Here is a 19417-nt window from a genome sequence, read left to right as displayed (position 1 = left end):
TTAAAACTGATAGGAAAACAGATACTAAAGAAAATTTTCTTCTGCCTTCCATTCCTCTTATGTTTTTGCTGTGTTTCCAGACAATCTCTCATTGAGTAGCACAGGCCGCCTGGAGTGTACTATATAGCTCGGGCTGGCCTCTAACTCTCCATTTTCCTGTCTTTGCATCTGGAGTGCTAGAATTATAACTCATGCTACCATGCCTGTCAAGACAAGTCCTCTTCTTCTTCCTCCTCTTCCTCCTCTTCCTCTTCCTCTTCCTTCTCCCCCTTCTCCTTTTCTTCTTTTAAATATTTAGCTGATTTTAATTTCTGAGAGTTCATTACACAGATATGTTATACCATTTCTTATCATTCTTCTCCCTCTTCCCACTGCCCCAGGGCCTTCGCCCCTCCTGAATTCACAACTTCTTCTATAGACAAAAGATTTGTTGCAGCTGGGCGTGGTGGCACACGCCTTTAATCCCAGCACTTGGGAGGCAGAGGCAGGCGAATTTCTGAGTTCGAGGCCAGCCTGGTCTACAGAGTGAGTTTCAGGACAGCCAGGGCTACACAGAGAAACCCTGTCTCAAAAAAAACAAAACAAAACAAAACAAACAAAAAACACCAAAAAACAAACAAAACAAACAAACAAACAAAAAATATTTGTTGCACTGTAGAAAAAGCCTTGCATCTCTTAGCAAGGCTAAGCAAAGCTAGAGTAAATGTCTTTCAGAGGCATATTTTAAGACATCTGTCCTCAGAATGAATATGAAAATAAGGATAGTCCGAATCTTGGCAGAATGAAGTGTTTCCCAGGGGGAATACTACTGGCATTTGTAGGAAAACCCATATAGGATGATGCTTCATTCAAGGTCAGCATACTCAGTGGTCACGATCAACTCCCAAACACTGTCCTCCAAAATCTTGGAGCCATCTAGGAAGTGCCCAGTGGTCATGATGATGTAGCATTCTGTCAGGGCCATTCTGAAATGATATCTTGATCTCCTCCAGCTCGTCTCTTCTGAAATTACATCCTCAGACAGCTCCAAGTTGTAGAAGATTCTGGCTTTGTTTCTATCATGATTTGGCCTGTTATCCCCAAATAGCTGTACCACTGAATTGGAAAACCAAGAGAGGGATTGTCCACAAAGATCTTCCAAACATGGGACAAGGATATGGTAGAAACTTTAAGTATGTTATTTTACATTTATGTGAAAAATACAGGTATATTTTTAAACTAATTCTGTGATAGACAAGGAGCACACTTGGTGTTAAGTAAGCATTGCAGCTGTAATCTACAATACCTTGGTTATGCCTGTGTAATATAAATTCTTTTAAAAATTGGTTTGTGATTTAGAAGAGTTTTGATACATGTCCTATATACATTTAAAATAATGTCATCTTGTTATTAGATGACATGCTTATCAATTATATGTGTGTGTATAAGAGTTTAACCATTTTGATATGCATACATACAGTAAAGCGAATATAATAGTCAATATAATTTACATATCCATAATCTCAGAGTTTCTTTTGTATATGTGTGTGGTAAGAACGCCTAAAACTTACTCTCTTACCACCAAGAGAGTATGAAAGGCAATATTACTAACTACATCTATCCTTTCATACATTGCATCTCCAGATTATTCATTCTATCATAATTGAAATTGTATTCTTTGATGTCTTCTCATGTTTCCTGTGCCCTGCCCTGGCAACCACCATTCTCCTCTGTTCCTACACTAAGATTCCACATACACATCAGATTGTCTAGTATTTTTTTTTTTTTTGGTGTCCACTTGTTAAATGTCATTATGGTGCTGTCTAGGTGTAGTGGCTATTCCTGGTTTTTAACTTGACTGTATCTGGAATGAACTACAATCCAGATTTGGAAGGCTCGCCTGTGATCCTGATCTTGGGGCTAGGAGATACAAGTTTCTGACCTGGATCTTGGCATGGAGATCTTGAAGTATAGTGGCTCTGAATCCCAGGAGACTAAGGCAAGAAGATTTGTGAGTTCAAGGTCATCTGGGACAAAGCAAGTCCCAGATCCAGGTGTGGTGGTACACACCTTTAATCTGGGACACACCTTCTACTGGAGACCTACATAAGGATGTTGAAAGAAGGAAGATTCACTTTCTCTTCTTTGCCTGCTTGCCTTGTGGGACTGAGCAACTGCTAGATCCTTGGATTTCCATTCCCAGCTGCTGCTGGCCACTGTTTGGGAGTTGGACTACAGATTGTAAGTCATCAACAAATTCCCTTACTATATAGAGACTACTCTTAAGTTCTTTGACTCTAGAGAACTCTGACTAATACACTAGAGTTTTCCATGTTGTTGTAAATGTCAGAATCTATAAAGAATAAACTTAAACATCATAATTTTCCTCAATTCACTCACCAGTGATCACCTCAGATTCCACACTTTGACTATGGTGGATAATGTTTGAAGAACAAGGGTCTACAGGCTCCTAAATGAGGGGATGGCACATACCCAGGCCAGAGGTTTTGGGCTCAAACAGTAATTCTCTTTTCAAATACTTCAAGGACTTTCATATCATATTCCACAGGTGCAGCAATCAACCTTCCCACCAGCGGTAAACGGAGTCAGCTTTTGTCTATACCATCTTGCCTTTTTCTTAAGACTTGCAGTGTTCAGTTTGGTCATGCTGTCTCAAACTATCATTCATGTCTTCTTCTGTTCATACTGACTTTCTGCTCTATCAGTTATTGAGACAAACTGTTGGAAACCCTGTTTGATGTTCTGGGGTTTTTTGCCTCTTCACAGCACTGTAGTTTTTCTGTGTGATGTATTTGTAAGCTGTCCTAGACATTTATAAATGTCTTGTGCTCATGGTAAATTGGAACTCCCATGGTGAAGACATGCCCTTCTTTATACATTGTGATTTTGTTGCTCTGAAATCTACCTTGTTTAATATTAATATACTCACTCTAACCATTCCTGGGGAGGCAGTGTGTGGTTGAGTTTACCTAATTTAACAATTACTTTCTTTTAAGCAGTTTTCAGTCTGTTTCATTCACTAGGACTATTGATGCGGCCACTTTAAATCTTCATCTTGCCTCTAAAAAAAAACCTTATTACATCTGTTTCTTATTTTCGTCTTCTTTTTAAAATGGGAATTTAAAAAATGATCCTGCTCCATTTCCTTTTGTGTCTTACTCTAGCGTTTTGTTTTGCTGTATTTTTAAGGTGTAATGGCCACATACACATTTGATCTTATCACGGCCTCCCTTTAAAGTATGTTCTAGTACCTCACATAAAATAAAAACGGTACAAAGCACCATGGCAGTTCTGCTCCCCGGCCTTTGTGATACTGTTGTTGTACATTTTATCCTCTGTGCTATCAATCGTACCATGCACTGCTATTATCTTGATTTAAACAGTCTATTAACACTTAAAGAGATTGAAATAATAGGGAAAGCGCTTCTCATTTCCTCAGTTATCATTTCCATGTTCTTTATTCCTCTGTGCGCATCCAGGTTTCTATTGGGTGTAAGTTGTGCTTGGTTGATGGCTTTCCCTTAACACTTCTAGTAGTATAAGTAAACTGGTGATGACTGCTTTCCCCATAGATATTTAGAACCCGTCTTTCTTTTCCTTTCTGGATGTCATTTGCTCTGTTAGGGAAGTCTAGGTTATTTCCTTACATCGCTGCTTCACCTCCATCTCCACCTTTTCCATCTCCTGACATCCATTGCTTCTGACAAGAAGCTGGCAGTCATTCTTCTTAAACCCACCTCTCTCTCATCCCTCCTCTAGCTGCCTGAAGATGCTGTCCCAACACTGGTTCTTATCAACCTGATCGTGTCTGCATGTAACAAGGAAAAAGTCATGGCAGTAGGAGCTTGAGATGGACGATCCCATTGTGTCCAAAGCCACAAGGCAGAGAGCAATGCTAGTGCTCAGCTCACTTTATCTCAGCTTAGGGAATGGTTCCAACCACACTGAGTAGGTCTTCCCACCTCAGTTAACTTAATCAAGATCACTTTTTATAAATATACCCAGAGGCCACCGGTTGTGGGACACACCTTTAATCCCAGCACTTGGAAGGTAGAGGCAGGCGGATCTCTGGGTTAAAAGCTAGCCTGGTCTACAGAGTAAGTCCCACGACAGCCAGGACTAAACACAGAAACCCTGTCATGGAAAACAAAAGGATGCCCAGAGGCCCATCTCCCATGTGACTTTAGATCCCATCCAGTTCACAACTGAGATGACACATCACACTCTGATAGTGACATTTTCTAATGCAACTGAACAAAAAGGGAACTATTTTTAGCTTCATAGAAGTGTCACAAATTGATTTTTTTCAGTACTTTCTTCCTGCTGGAGACCTCAGATGATAGTTTTGTTAGTTCTGGAGCTTCCTGACTGTGGAACCTTCTGCTTTCTGGCACCCTAAAGACTTACAGTGATTTCGCCATGTTGGCCTCCCCATATTTCATGCAGAGGCTGAAAGTTTCCTTGAATTGAGAAAATAGACTAAGGAGTCTGAGAAAGCCTTGTTAGATAAGAAAAGAAGGTTAAAAGTTAGCTTATGAAGGTAAAATATCCTTACAGAAATAAGATGATTCCCAAAGCATGATTCTCAGAAATATACTGACTTCTTTTGTAAAAGATGAAAATGTAGAATAGGTATAGAATATAGTTATACCAGTGCCGAATGAAAGAAATTTCGTAAACAAAGCCAAATATTCACTTATTCAGCAAATATTCACCCAGGGCCTATGTATGCAAAATATATGGCAAGTTTTGGAAATATAGCAGTAGAAATCAGGAAATGGAGGGGAGTGGTGGCTTATCGTGGGCAGGTGAACAGGCCACTTGCAGACCTTTGACCTTTGGCAAAGGTCACCTCTTGCATTATTGAAATACTTGTGTGATCGTAAAAAGGAGTTCTATTCCTCACTCAACTGCAGGGCCCAGAAGCAAAGAAACACCCACAATATACCAGTCCCCCAAGTTTACTGTGTTGTTAACCCCAGGCTGCTCACCACCTTTCCACTCCTTTCCTGGGAGTAACTTTCAGCCTATTTTATCATAAACAATTTCATTTACTACCTTCATCATTCTACATCACTCCTCTCTGCAAAGTATATAACCTCTTCTTGTTTCCAAGAAGCAACCTGCCTTTATAATAGATGTAGGTAAAACAATCCAGAGGACTGGGAGATGCCTTGGCAAAAAATATGTTTTCTGAGCAAGTGACAGGACCAGAGTTCAGATCCCCAGCAGACATGTCACAGTGGGGTGTGCCTATGACTCCAGTACTGTGAGGAGTGGAAAGAAAAGGGACCACTGGGGCTTGCTGATAGCCAGCTTAGCTACAGATTCTGTGAGGCCCTGTATCAAGGGAATAAGAGAGTGACAGTAGGACATGTCCTTCTCTTGCCTCCCCATGGGAAGCAGGCTCACTGGCATACACACATACACACATGCACAAACCCTCATATATTATACTCAAGGATACTTGTGGCTACTCCCTCATACACCACACACACACACACACACACACACACACACACACAAGCAAGCAAGCAAATACCCATTCTCTACATATAGTGTGTACAGCCCAATCTAGCATTCCTAATCATATGATTCAAATAAACAAATAAACCCTGGAAGACGATTACTTGTCTTTGCTCAACCAGTTGAATACTCTAAAATGCCACTAGTGCTTAATTAAGTCACATTATCATCATCATTGAAAAGTAGAGGGAAGAATAACAACCTCTTTTGCCTTTACAAACATTATCAAAAAGAAGAGGAAGGGGGAGGGAAGAAAACATATTAGTTAAACAGCTTCACAACAAAAATGTTATTTCAAGAAAATACATCCCATTATGTTGACTCTGGTTACTGACAATAATTTGGAGATCTTAAGACATTTAACCTCAGCTAAGATCACTTGAAGAGAGCTGTTGAGAGGAATTATCTCCTAGATTCAGCATTGCCTCAAAGGGAAAGGGGGCAGACACATAGGTCGAATGATTCGCTGTCTTCCTGACCCAAGTCCTCAATATAAAACAAACCAGAGAGTAAATCCTATGGCTTTGTTAAGAATAGAATTTGTATGTGAAACTATTTTCAATGGCAAGATTTTTATATTGGTTTCCCTTCTTTTCATTCTGAACTTTCCCTGCTGAGCTGAAACACACACACACACACACACACACACCTCACCCCATTCTATATATGTATTTCGCTTATGTAATTCAAATGTAGAAATTGTCCCTACAACTGATAAACACTGATGTCAAGGTCATTTCAGAAGTATATGCTTTTCAGTGACTATCTCTCCTCCTAAGAATATGAAGGCTTCCAGAGAAAATGTATATTCTATAGTATAGTAAAACAACTCCTACCTCTACATGTTTCTTTCTTCTAAAAACTACTTAAACCTGCACTGTCAAATCTGGAAAATTGTTAATGGGAATGACTACCCCCTACTATGAATACTGCATTAAACTCTAGGAAGAAACTTGACAGCTCTCAGTAATCCATCAGAAGACACTCGAAGCAGGACCAGTGGGGACAGGTGTACAGATGGTGTCATCTCCTCATTAAAGGGAAAGATAAACAATAGATATTCAGCAATGACACTGCACACAGAACATGCACACTGCTCCACACACTCAGAGCATTAATATACCTCCTACCAAAATATCCTTGGAGGATTGTCTACTTCATGAATATGTTTGGTGAAGGAATAAATAAAAGGATTACTATCCTTAGTGGTAACATTAGCCAAAACATGCATGTGGCTTTTTTCAAAAGACAATGAGATGTGCTAAAATGAATGTCAGTAAAGTGAGTAACTGTCTGTGTTACAATGAATGGAGTTTTGGTTAATGCATAGTCACGCCTCTAGTTTGCAAGGAAGTGTATATGATGAAGACTGTATTGCCCAAACCCTAGAGTATATGATGAAGACTGTATTTCCCAAACCCTAGGGTATATGATGAAGACTGTATTGCCCAAACCCTAGGGTGTATGATGAAGACTGTATTGCCCAGACCCTAGGGTATATGATGAAGACTGTATTTCCCAAACCCTAGGGTATATGATGAAGACTGTATTGCCCAAATCCTAGGGTATATGATGAAGACTGTATTGCCCAGACCCTAGGGTATATGATGAAGACTGTATTGCCCAGACCCTAGGGTATATGATGAAGACTGTATTGCCCAGACCCTAGGGTATATGATGAAGACTGTATTTCCCAAACCCTAGGATATATGATGAAGACTGTATTGCCTAAACCCCAGGGTATATGTTGAATGTATAGCCCAAATCCTAGGGGTATGTGTTTGTGAAAGAGCGAGCTGATTCTGCTGGGAGAAGACACTCACAGATTCTTTTCCCATCTTCTTTCGTAACCGTGTTTGCCACTGGACAGCTTGCATGACGATGGCTTCCCACCTTCTTTCAAGGTTTACAATGATCAGCTGCATGGGCTGGTGATCTGCGTTCAGATTACAAGTGTCCCGGTCATCCAGAAGGTGCTGGCACAACCTCAGAATGGAGGCCACTCCTCTACGCCGCTGCTTGATCTCATGACAGAGCGACTGCAATGCAGAAAAAAGATCAGTTTGTGTGTGTTTGTAGGACTGACTTTCTGACACCATGAAGTGAGTATTTCCACCATAATTTCACGTTGTAGGGATATGCTCAGCTTGTAACACTAAGGGCAAGGAAAGAGACCTACAGTTTCCTTGCGATTGGTGGCCGACAATACGTAGTTGACCAATGCTAGAGATTTTAGGACCTTTTGTGTCCTCTTCCCCTTTCCGCTGATTTATCTTTCTAAACTAGTTCTTTTATACCTTGGTATGAAGAGTTTCTCACATGGTGAAAAATGAAATCATTTAGGTTCTATGAGTCCCAGTCAAACAAACTGGAGTGTTGTTTCAAGGTCAAAGGAAACACAAGAAGCAGAAAATCTTTCCCCCAAATGTAATTATTCTTCTACAATTATCTCTAGATTCTTTGGGGGGAAAAGTTCAATATTTCATTGGCAAAAGTAAATAATATTGCAAAGAATCTTCATATACAAACTCCATTATCTAAAAAACAAGAAACACTGGGCAATATTTCTCTTCCAATGCTTGATTAACAAAGCAATAACGTTCTTATAACAGCATCCAAGATACTGGATTATTACTGCACAGTTTGCTGTCTGCTCTGTGTCTTTTAATAGACACTCACACTATTTAAAAAGGATATGCATGCATCAAAAATAGCATTTTGCCCCCCCAGAAACATTTGTATTGCTGCACTGACCCTAAGCTGAACAATCGAAGCAAAATAGTGGGTACAACATGTCTAAAAATATTATATCCTTCCCTTGCCTATGGATAATGTGTAAGTGATATTCTAATTCAAAGCCTTCAGGAGAAACGATGATTATACCCACAAACATCACTGAATTACTAATCTCCCTCTACTGCCACAATTGGACGCTTCTAACAGTTAACAGATTGCTTATTAATCAACAAGGGTAAACAAGACAATGCAATTTCATTTAGTGTGAGGGTTTTAATGCCTGAAAGTATTTGTGCTTAAAATGTTAATCTAGATAAGGCTTCATTAGGAGAAGTCTTAAAATGATTAAGTGCTGTTCACTGAATTGTGTGCGGAGCAGAGTAGTCGATCAGCAGGTGGACATTTGATACAGATGTTCCACTTATGGATACAATGCATGCTATATCCATTTAAATGACCCTAACTTGGTAATAGCTGGAATTCTATTATTTCCGTAATGAGAGAACCTGTACCTTTAATATTTCTGAATTTTAAATAAGGTGAATGACAAATTCCCAAACCTCTATTTATGGCAAAATATGACTAGGAATTTTATTATTCACATCTTACCAGTGCAGCTGTTTGAGTTGGGTTTCCTGAACTAATTCTTATTTATTTTCCTAGGGTGCATTACTATTTTCCTATCTAACTCCTGATACCACACTGGGCCTGACAAATTCCTTTCCTGGTGCTATTCACCAGGTAGTTCAGTGCTGAGGAGAGGAAACCCCTCAGCAAGCAAAGGTAAACTCAGAGCCTAGGAAAGCAATAATACTGTTTCCCTCTCCCATGGCAGTGCTCCCAACTACCTCCTCAGCCCATCATGAAACACACACACACACACACAGGTGTGCACACTCACTTCAACTTACTGTCTTAATTTATAACTGTTAAGTCATCTACATGATGAAGTTCACCTCGTGCCTACCAAAATTTTGCTCAATATTGACTAATGAAAGAAAGTAGCATGGTTATAGCCAGTTGAAATTGCTTCAAATGAGACCTACCGATGTGAATGTTAATGACTTAGGGTTTTGATCTGTGGATGTTAAAAGAAAAGGGCTAAGAAAAATAAGGAAATGGTTTTATGAAAATGGATTCTGCAAACCTCTCCTTAAAGTTAAGTAGAATAATATAAATAAATTTCATAATATAAATAAAATAACATGAATAAATAAACAAACAAATAAACAAATATAAACTGCATATCTATAAGCCAACAGGAAGCCTCAAAATTTTTAGCTGAAGGAAAAAAAATCACAATGAATGGCACTACACATTCACCTTGTACATGGCTCAAGCCACATGCGCAAAGTACCTCAGATGAGTTTCTTGTACCTCACAAAGTTCTCAAATATGGTATCTGAGGATGTAATCAATTTTCATGAAATTGACCACGATGTTCTGACCGTGACCAGAATGTATCTACAAATCCAGTGAGTCTGCATCTACATCTTAATGCAAGCAAATTATGATAAACACATTTTCTTCAAAACCAGAAAAGCAAGGGAGAAGAGATGGGTCAGAGCTCTTGCTCTGCAAGATCAAAATCCCGAGTTCAAATTCTTACCTGTAACCTCCTTACACACACACACACACACACACACACACACACACACACACTGCAATGTAAAGGCAGGTAGCTTCTTAAATCTCACTTGCCAGCCAGCCTAGCACATGCTGCATTTGGGTTCAGAGAGAGAGACCTTGTCTCAAGGAATTAGGACAGAGAACAGTAGAAGACACCTGGTATCCTCTTCTGGCCTCCATGTGCAAGCACATGAGTGCACATACCCTCATGATGGCATGCACTCACAATACACACACACCATGGCCCACATATAAATAATATTCTAAAAATTTTAACTAAAAAAATCAGATAGTGTTAACATTTACAATCTGATTTTTTTTGCCTTTACAGTTCTGTTATTTTCACTTTAAATATCTAAAGGTTTAGTGTATATTCTCGATTAATTTTTTTTATGTGTGCACTGTTCAAAAGAGAAGGAAAATAGAGACTTTCTATACTTAACATTTTTTTCAATATTCCTTTATACCTAGATACAGTTGATAACATTCTCCTACATAAATGTGTTACTCTGACAACCATCAAAATGTACTTATTTATAAATCATACATACTAAATAAAATCGGTAGTCTGTTGGCAACATTTTTTAGAATCCATATTCTACATTATTTTTTATAACAAACTGAGATACACATTCTCCATATGTACTGAGAAATGTTAAATATAGCTAATGGGAACAAATGATTATTATTAACTTTTGCCTTGGGTTTTAGAGAAATATACTTTGAAAACAGAAACTATAGCTAGGTAATTAAGGCACAGAATAAGACAAATGTTCTTCTAGGACCTCCTCAAATCTGCAATGTATAGTCTACTTTGTGAGCCTCCTAATGGAGGACTGCACTGTGGCCAAGTCACCATTCTTTCTTTCAAGGAGTTGAGAGTCTAGTAGAGATGAAGTAGATAAATAAATATGTTATCTGTGTGTGTGTGTGTGTGTATGAGAGAGAGAGACAGAGAGAGAGACAGAGACAGAGAGAGACAGACAGACCAAGACAGAGAGGGAGAGAAAGACACACACACATACAGAGAAAGAGAGGGAGAGACAGACAGACAGACAGAGAGAAATGAAAAGTGTGTGCAAGCAGGTTGCTGCTGGAAGTTGAGGCATTGTTAAGGAAGTGGTGGGAACCTGGTGGTCCAAGAGGAGCGATGGAGTTATGGGGTAGAGAGTCCCGAGACATGTTAAGGTGGAACACAAGCAAGCGGCCTTGGATGGTAAGGAGTGTATACTACTGTGTTAGAGGAGACAAAGTGATAATGTAGCTGGGGAAGGTGAGAGGACACAGAACCATGTGGAGTGCTCGTCAGTGCAGCAATTACATCAACTCTGAAGCTTGTTCTAATGAGGCCATACTGGTTTGGATGCACAGCCACACCGCCTTCGTGAGAAATAGAGTAAGAAGAGGCCAGGAAAGCAGTTTTTAGACGCGATTGTCAGTATGTCCAACAAGGGATTCCCAATGTTTTACTACTGCGAAAGCCCATCTTCGTCAGTACCTGACTGTCTCCCCTCAGCAGGGCTGGCAGGATACAGGCTGCAATGCTCCTCTCAAATTCCTATCTCTCTTATTTATTTTTGTAGTTTTCACCAAGTTTTGTCACGTTTCTAAAAAAGGCAGATTTGTAATAAACATGAAAAGGTAATAAAATAATGATGATGATGATACTACTACTACTACTACTACTACTACTACTACTACTACTACTAATAATAATAATAATAATAATCAAACTTTCATGATTTAAGATTGAGAAGTAATCCCCCTTTCCTTAAAATGGCCAGATGAATGTATTTGTTTTGGGTCACATTATAAGAAAGTTATAAATAAGTGGATGGCACCTTTTCCCTTATTCATCAACTGCCAATCTGACTTTCAATTCACCAATGGCGGTACACAAGATTTTTGGAGAAAATGCTTTGTTTTGAATATCTTCTGACTTAATCAACCTTTTCATGTCTAAATCACTCATATTAGTGAGTCAAAGAATGATTTAAAAAAAAAAGAAAGAAAGAAAGAAAATACTTTTCTTTTCCTTTTGTAGTGCTGGGAATTGAACCCAGAGCCTCACAAATGGTAAGCAGTGCGCTACCATTCTCTACCAAGCCTACCTCGACATTTTTCACTGGACCTAGACTCTTGGCAGCATTGGAGGGAAGACGCTCAATGCCACCACTCCATTCTCACTGTGTTAAACATTTGCTTAAATGAGAACGTATCACATAAAAAGAAGCATTTATGTGTATGTACACCTTCGTGGTGTCAAACAAGCATTCTCTACCTCACAAAATGCAAATGAATGAAAACAAACACACACTAAAAGAACAAGTGTTATCAAAAGAACTATTATATTAAAACATATGCTAACTAGGGGAATGAGAGGAAGGGTAAGATAAAGGGTCTAAAAATACACCAAACTAAGAATATTGAACACAGAGAAGCAAATGCAACTGGGGGAACTCCAAAGCATCTCATCTCCAGTATCTCTCACACAATTTTTTGTTCAACGTGTTAACTCTACTGACTAGGTCCACATGAGGTACAAATCGTGAGGTTGGATCAAGTGTTAAAACAAAGAGCTATGAAACAGTCACTGCTGTTTATAAAGGCAAACATTACTTCGCCTTCTGTACTGATCAACTGATTTACAAAATGTGGTATCTTTTGTATGGGACAAGCTCAGGAATGAGAGAGTGATGTGCATATAGGACCTATGGCTGCCTTCAACCCAATGTGAATGAAGCAACAGAATGGTAAAGGGAAAACGACAGCCACACACAGGTGTGCTCTAGGTTAAATGGCCCCAGGACAGAAAATCTCCTTTTGACAATTTCCTATACTTCTGCCTATGTTAATTTTTTTTGGATACTTTACATTTTACCATCTTGATTTCATGGGCTGGTAATTTTCTTCCTATTTGCTATATGTAGTATTGTTTTCCAGAACAGAAGTGGACTCCCCAGACCCAGGAGTATTTGCATCATCCAGGAACTTAGAACTGCACATTCTGCCCTGCGTATAATCCCAGATAGTCAGGAGGCTGAGGCAAAGGGGTCGTAAGTTTAGGGTCAGCCTGAATGAATAATAAATTGCAGGGCAGCTGGGGCTACATGGTTAGGTAGCATCTTAAGGAAGGAAATAAAACGAAGCTAGCCTGCAGATTCTTGGGTGTCGTTCACATGTTTATGAGGCAGGGATTCCCTGTGAGCTTCAGTTTAACAAAGCCTGATTGCAGCCTAAAGTTTGAAAATAGTATTATAGACAAAGCAGATTAAACTTTACAAATTGGAGAAGCCACTTGAGTAGATTATTTTTAGAAACATAAAAATACAAAGTCCTAAATTCCAATTTAAACCTAGAGCTCGAATCTCTGCTGCAGAAGAGGCTTTTTGCTGCTTGATTCTAGATCGATATCAGGGAGCAAAGTTTGGCAAAGGCTGTATGAATGATATTATTACAGCAGTAAGCACTTTATGGGTATCAGTTATGTGCCAAGCATTGTACTGTCCATTACAGGATTAACATTGGAGGATGCCAGATGTGTAACAAGATGCAGTGCCTCCTAGGAGCTTCTAAGGTGGCTGATTCTTCAAAGGAAAGGATATCAATACAAGGCAAAGGTTTTTGATAATGCCTAATTCATCAAGAAGTTGTAAGACTAGTGAGGCCATGATTCACGTGTTCTGTATTATCACTCAGTGCTGGCATTTGGCCTGAGGAACAAGAAAGGTCACCATTGGCTGGAAGAGACTGACTAGGAGTCATAGGACTAACATGAGGCTTCTGAATGCTGGCAGGTGGAGGAGAGGATTAGCGTAATAGAAGAAAAGTTGAAAACCACAAATTTGACCACAGTTTTTAAAATCTAGAAGGTAACGAAGGGTATGATGATGATAATTACTAAGTTTTCTGCCCACCCACCGATGAACTTCTGAAGTGCCTTCTGTGTGCCAAGTGCTTTTCTAAGTGATCGATACAGCAGTATACAAGGTGCACACTTTTTGCTTTCATATAATTTATATTCTAATTTTCTCTGTGTGGATGGAAGAGGCTGGAAATAAATGCAAACTCAAAATTGTCATGTAACAAGAACTGTAGAATAAAATAGGCAAGACTTTAGATTGGATCATCAATAAAGCTTCTCTGAGAAGAGATCTTGTAATAAGTTCTGATATAAAAAAAACAAAGTGTAATTTAATGTTCTGACGTTGTAAGTCTTGAGACAATGTCTAAGTCAAGAATACTTTTATGCCATAAAAGACTTATTTGATAGCTGGTAAGACGACTTAGCAGGCCAAAGCACCTCCAGTACAAGCCTAATGATCAACATTAAATTCTGGAACACTTGGTGGAAATAGAGAACCCACTCCCACTCCCAAAGCTATCCTCCAACTTCTCTCTCCCTCCCCCTCCCCCTCCCCCTCCCCTCTCTCTCACATACACACACACACACACACACACACACACACACACAAACACACACATACTACAAACAGACATACACTAACAATAATAAAAACATTTAAAAGTTTGTGATTAAGTAGAGAGTTTAAAGCTTGGAAACTTATATTGTACAACCCTGGGTCAGTGAAGGACCAATACACTCATATGTGCAAGGCCAGGAGCAGTTTGTATTTCTAAGGCAATAGCTAAAAGGTCTACTGGGATGGAATTACTGACACAGACCTACAGACGTCATTCGACAGATCAGACATTTTTTCTAGGGTAAAAATAATGCCGTCTGACTTTGATCAAGGCCTCCCACTTCTAAAAATACCATAATATATCAAGAGAAAAGAATAGGGAGAAGGCTAGATCTGAAAGAAGAGTGTGAAAAAAATCTGGAAAATAAAGACTATTAGTTGAATCCAATTGTTACAGTGATGCCATTCTTATGTGTCTTATGAAATGGTCACATACAACTCTGCATACAACTTTGCATCGTTACAAAAATGGAAGGCTTGACAAACAGATGATAACCCCATCCTGCACCAAAGACAATCCTGTTGATCATTCATATCTGGACAAACACAAAATAAAAGCAGTGCCATATTCGCCTCAATGAGTTTATCCATACTCATTTGAACATAAATTAATAATCATTAGGATTGCTTGTCAACTGTTCAAGTACTATTCTTTACAGCAATTTGTGGGTTATTTTCCCTAATCCCAGATAGCACTGACTAATTTTTGGGTGCATTTTTAGTATTCACCTCTCCTCTCTCTCTCTCTCTCTCTCTCTCTCTCTCTCTCTCTCTCTCTCTCTCTCTCTCTCTTTCTGTGTGTGTGTGTGTGTGTGTGTGTGTGTGTGTGTGTGTGTACCACTGTGTGTGTGTGGAGGTCTAAGAACAACTTGCAGAAGTCAGTGTTTCCTTCCACCACGTCCGTTAAGGGGACTGGACTCGGATCACAAGGCTTGACAATAGGCCCTTTCACTCAGCTCCGTGGAACTGAAAGCTGATTCAGGAAAAACAATGACATTTAAGAAGAAAGCTTGATTGCTTGTAAGATCACTACATTAACTTGTAAGATCTCGATATTTCCAAACTGTCGTGCCCTAGGCTTTTAACCAGAAGTGACTACAAACATAAAGCTAGTGCTAAGAGAGCCAACAACCTCCATCCTTTAGAAGTCCAATCTTTTACTTATTTGGAAGCCTTAAGACATAAAAATGTGTAAAATATACTATATTTGAACCTAGGATGGTTTTGATAGCATTGATGGAAAAATACACATTATTAATTAAACAAATATGTATGAAATGTTTATTATTATGGACATTGTTTTAAGTGTCTGAGATTCACCAGTGAACCAAGCAGACAATTGAAAGTACTTCCTTTTCTGAAAAAGATGTACATTCCACAAATGATAAAGAAGAGACTAAACAAAGATTAAAAAAATGTCCTTTATATAAATAATTATCAACATTCACAAAGGGTCAATAGTTCTTTGCAAATGAGAATTTACATCCTAGATGTATAAATAATTACTCAAAGTAGACAAAATTTAAAGCATTGCAAATGACATGTGACTGATGATTTACATATTTTAAACAAAATAAAATAAATGATGTCTGAGTGTTTTAACTGATTCCAAATTTCTAAAACAATGCTAGCCAATATGGAGAGCCAAGCTCAGTTGCAAACTCTGGAACTCAATCTATACTGAAGCTAAATATTCTATAAGCATGCAGTGGAGTGCAAAAAATAGCAATTGAAAAATGACATGATTAAATGGCACGACACGCAATCATTTGCTCTCAATTATATCAATGTATCTTCTTCACTTCTAGGAGTCAGGCAGAAATATTGTTTTTTAAATGCCTCTATTAAATTGGTCACCAATAATAAAATAGATGAGAGTCCTAATAAGCCCATTTACATAACATACATCACACACCACAAAACTCTTCTTGCCAAACAGTTCTCCCTATAGATTCGTCTTCTGCTTGTCACAAGTCTTTGCTACATTAGCAGATTTTAAAAGCATAATACTGCCTTCAGGACCATTTGTAGAAAAATGTTTATGAAACTTTTCTGGTTAACCCTTGGCAGGATCCTTATTGCTAATTATGGAAAAGGTATTGATATAATATCTTGGCTGTCACATTCAATTATGGTGATGGAAGAAACAGAGTCTTGGTCTGACATTTTGGAAATATCATCTAATTGCGAGGCAGAAACAGGGAGTGACAGTTTTAAGTAGATTATAACTCCTTTCAAAATAGCAAAGTGGTTTGTTTAATATAAAAGCTAGATTTTTAAAAATAGTACTAAATTTTCCCGAATCAGCTCACCAAGCACATCTCTGCCAGCTCCTTAGAGAGGAGCTGGGTGCTGTGCCCAAGGAGTGTTGAAATCATGGATGATAATTTAAGATTCAGATACTCATCCGCGTCTTAGAACCATATAAACTAAAAGTATTTCCAGTAACGACTTTTATTTTTAAGAAAATCCATCTCCCTTCTGTTCTTTCACCTGCCCAGTAGAAAAGCCAGGGGCAGCCGTCTATCCAGGGCCTGGCTTTTTAACCTGGACATGATTTCAAGTGGCCTTGCTATCTAGCATGCTTACTAAGCAATCTGAATCACTAAGGGATACCAGGGGTATTATTAATTATTGCTGTAACTTCCTGGAGACCCTTGGATGGATGGTGTTACTAAGTCTTGGACAAATATGCATAGTTATGTTTAGTAAATCATATTTTCATTTGTTATAAAATATATTAATATTAGTTAGAAGAGGCTATCTTCATTTCTCTTAATGTTTTAGTTATAGATCAAAATAATTCAAGCGTTCCACAAAATGCTAACCCTCACTGTGTTATACCACGAACACTGCTGTTCTTCCTATGTGGCATTCTTTAATTTCGTTGTTCCTTTCTTTATACTAGGTTAAGTACTTTTTAAATATGTTTGTTTTTAGAATAAAATTCAGTAGTTGTGTATTTAGTTCATATTCACATGTAATTAGTAATATGTTATAAACCTCCTTTTCTAAATTAAAAACACTATTAAAATTCTAGACATACAAAACAATATGAAGATTAAGTTACTCTAAAGGAAACTGTAATAGCTTACAGATTGCCTGTATCATTACTAAAAATGCTAGTATCTATTACAGAGTCTCCCTGGAATAAAGAATGCACTTTTGGCAATAATCTTTTAAAAACATGTCCATTATTGTTAAGATGCTAAACTATTCTGCAATTACAGAAAGAAAACTTTTAGCAATGTGGGGGGGTGTGCGGGGTGTATATGAAACTTAGCCATTAGAACACTAGACACACTCCCACAGCCGTTCTTTCGTAAGCAGAGAGGGAGTAATTATAATAGATTTTTACATAATTGCATTTTGAAATTTATTTACAATGCCCACTGAGGCTCCCTGTCATGTTGATTCCATGGGAAACATTTTAGGCAGTTCTGGATGGGTGGGGGTAGCTTTCTTCTCTCATTCTCTTTCGGTCCCAGCTACATGAAATCATCTTTTCTTTTTAACAGATCTTTAGGTCAAAGGATACCCACGGCAGTTTAGAGGGGAAGGAGGAAAGAATGCTGTGTGGCAAGTGACCCAGCAATATACACCTATTTAGCAAACTCTGTGACAGAGAGGGTCATCGTAGAGGCCATACCTAAAGAATGATATAATATCAAGGAGGAGAGCTGGCACACATGTGGACCATGCAAACCAAGAGACATTCTTAGGGAAAACATGGAACACACTGGCAACCGGATTCATGAGAGACATATTAGACTATTTCCCTTTATATCTTGCTTAGCCCCAAAGCACAGTACTTTCCTTTCTCTTCCATCCACATGATAGTTGACCATTCACTACCTCTTCCCTGTATCAAGCCCTACATTTTAGACTTTAATGCTGCTTCTCATGAAGACAGCACTGGGCTCACCACAGACTTAATGTTACTTGGCATACAACATCTAGGAATTAATGTTTTAGAAAAGCAGTTTTATCATTTCAGAAGCCTACTGGTGGGGAATAAAGGGGTTTAAGAACTCAAATAGTAAAACGACAAAGAAGGGAGAATAGAGCTGGGGAAACTCTAACAAAGGGAAAGTTGTGCAGGGAATAAAAATTGCACAATAGAAAAGCTCCTTCTTTATCCTCTGTTCCTCTTTGACCTGCAGGCATAGAGGTAGAAACAGCATCATTAGACTCCAGACCCCCATTTATTCTTAGAACATCTAAATTAAACAGACAATTTCCATGTGAATTTGGACTATTTCTAATTTTCTTCTTAGCTTTTTTACTTTGCATCTGAGGTAGAAATCCAGTGTATTAAAAAAATTTAATGGTTTTAGTCCAGTTTTCAGTATTCTCAGAAACTTAGTAATATCAACTGCACTCTTGGGATCATTTGGAAATATTAACTTATAAGTAAAATCAAACAGGCTCCATTTATTATGTAAGGTGGTAGAGAGACAGCAAGTTTTAGCTAACTTGTAAATTACTATGACTTATTAGTTTAAAACATCTCAGAACCTTGTGAAAAGAAAATGTAAGAACTACATTATTTACCTTAACAACTAAAAGAAAATAGAGTACAGAAGTCCAGAAACCTCTATTAAATAAAATTAAGCTTCCTTTTAAAGGAATCTACTTTCTTCTTGGAAGAGGTACCACATATCTTTTCTGCATGCTCCTCCAAGAAGAACCAAATATACAGGGTATATTATCCAAACAGAGTGAGAGATATTCCATTTTGATGTGTTGGCAGCCCAAAAGAGCATAAGTTGTCTAACCACAAAGGAGGTATTAGTTTAATATTTGAAAAGTCATTTGGAATGAGGAATGTGGACTATCCACATCTGGGGATAGTCTCCTGGTTCAACAGAGTCCAGTTTTGTCACCTTAAGTAAACTACAAAATAAATCCACTTGATAGTCTTCCTCTGAAAGGAAACTATCTTTTACCCTCTAACATATTCTGGCACCAGTATTACATAAGTTTATACTTAAGAAAAATGTATTATGGTAGCCTCTTTGAAAATATTATAAAATAAACTT

General features: G+C 38.3%; 1 protein-coding gene across 12 annotated transcripts in view; it reads right to left on the bottom strand.

Annotated features, from left to right (window-relative positions):
• Akap6 (A kinase (PRKA) anchor protein 6) overlaps window positions 1-19417 on the bottom strand; it is a 456981-nt gene that overhangs the window by 43489 nt on the left and 394075 nt on the right. For all 12 annotated transcript variants that reach the window (XM_006515821.4, XM_006515828.4, XM_006515822.4 and 9 more), the window contains one exon: window positions 7350-7565. In XM_006515821.4, the coding sequence (XP_006515884.1) occupies window positions 7350-7565 (216 nt within the window). The remainder of the gene's footprint in view (window positions 1-7349; window positions 7566-19417) is intronic.

The sequence above is a fragment of the Mus musculus genome, chromosome 12 (assembly GCF_000001635.26).
Source record: "Mus musculus strain C57BL/6J chromosome 12, GRCm38.p6 C57BL/6J".
In the NCBI taxonomy this organism is placed as follows: domain Eukaryota; kingdom Metazoa; phylum Chordata; class Mammalia; order Rodentia; family Muridae; genus Mus; species Mus musculus.
This window is presented reverse-complemented; position numbering and strand designations above follow the sequence as displayed.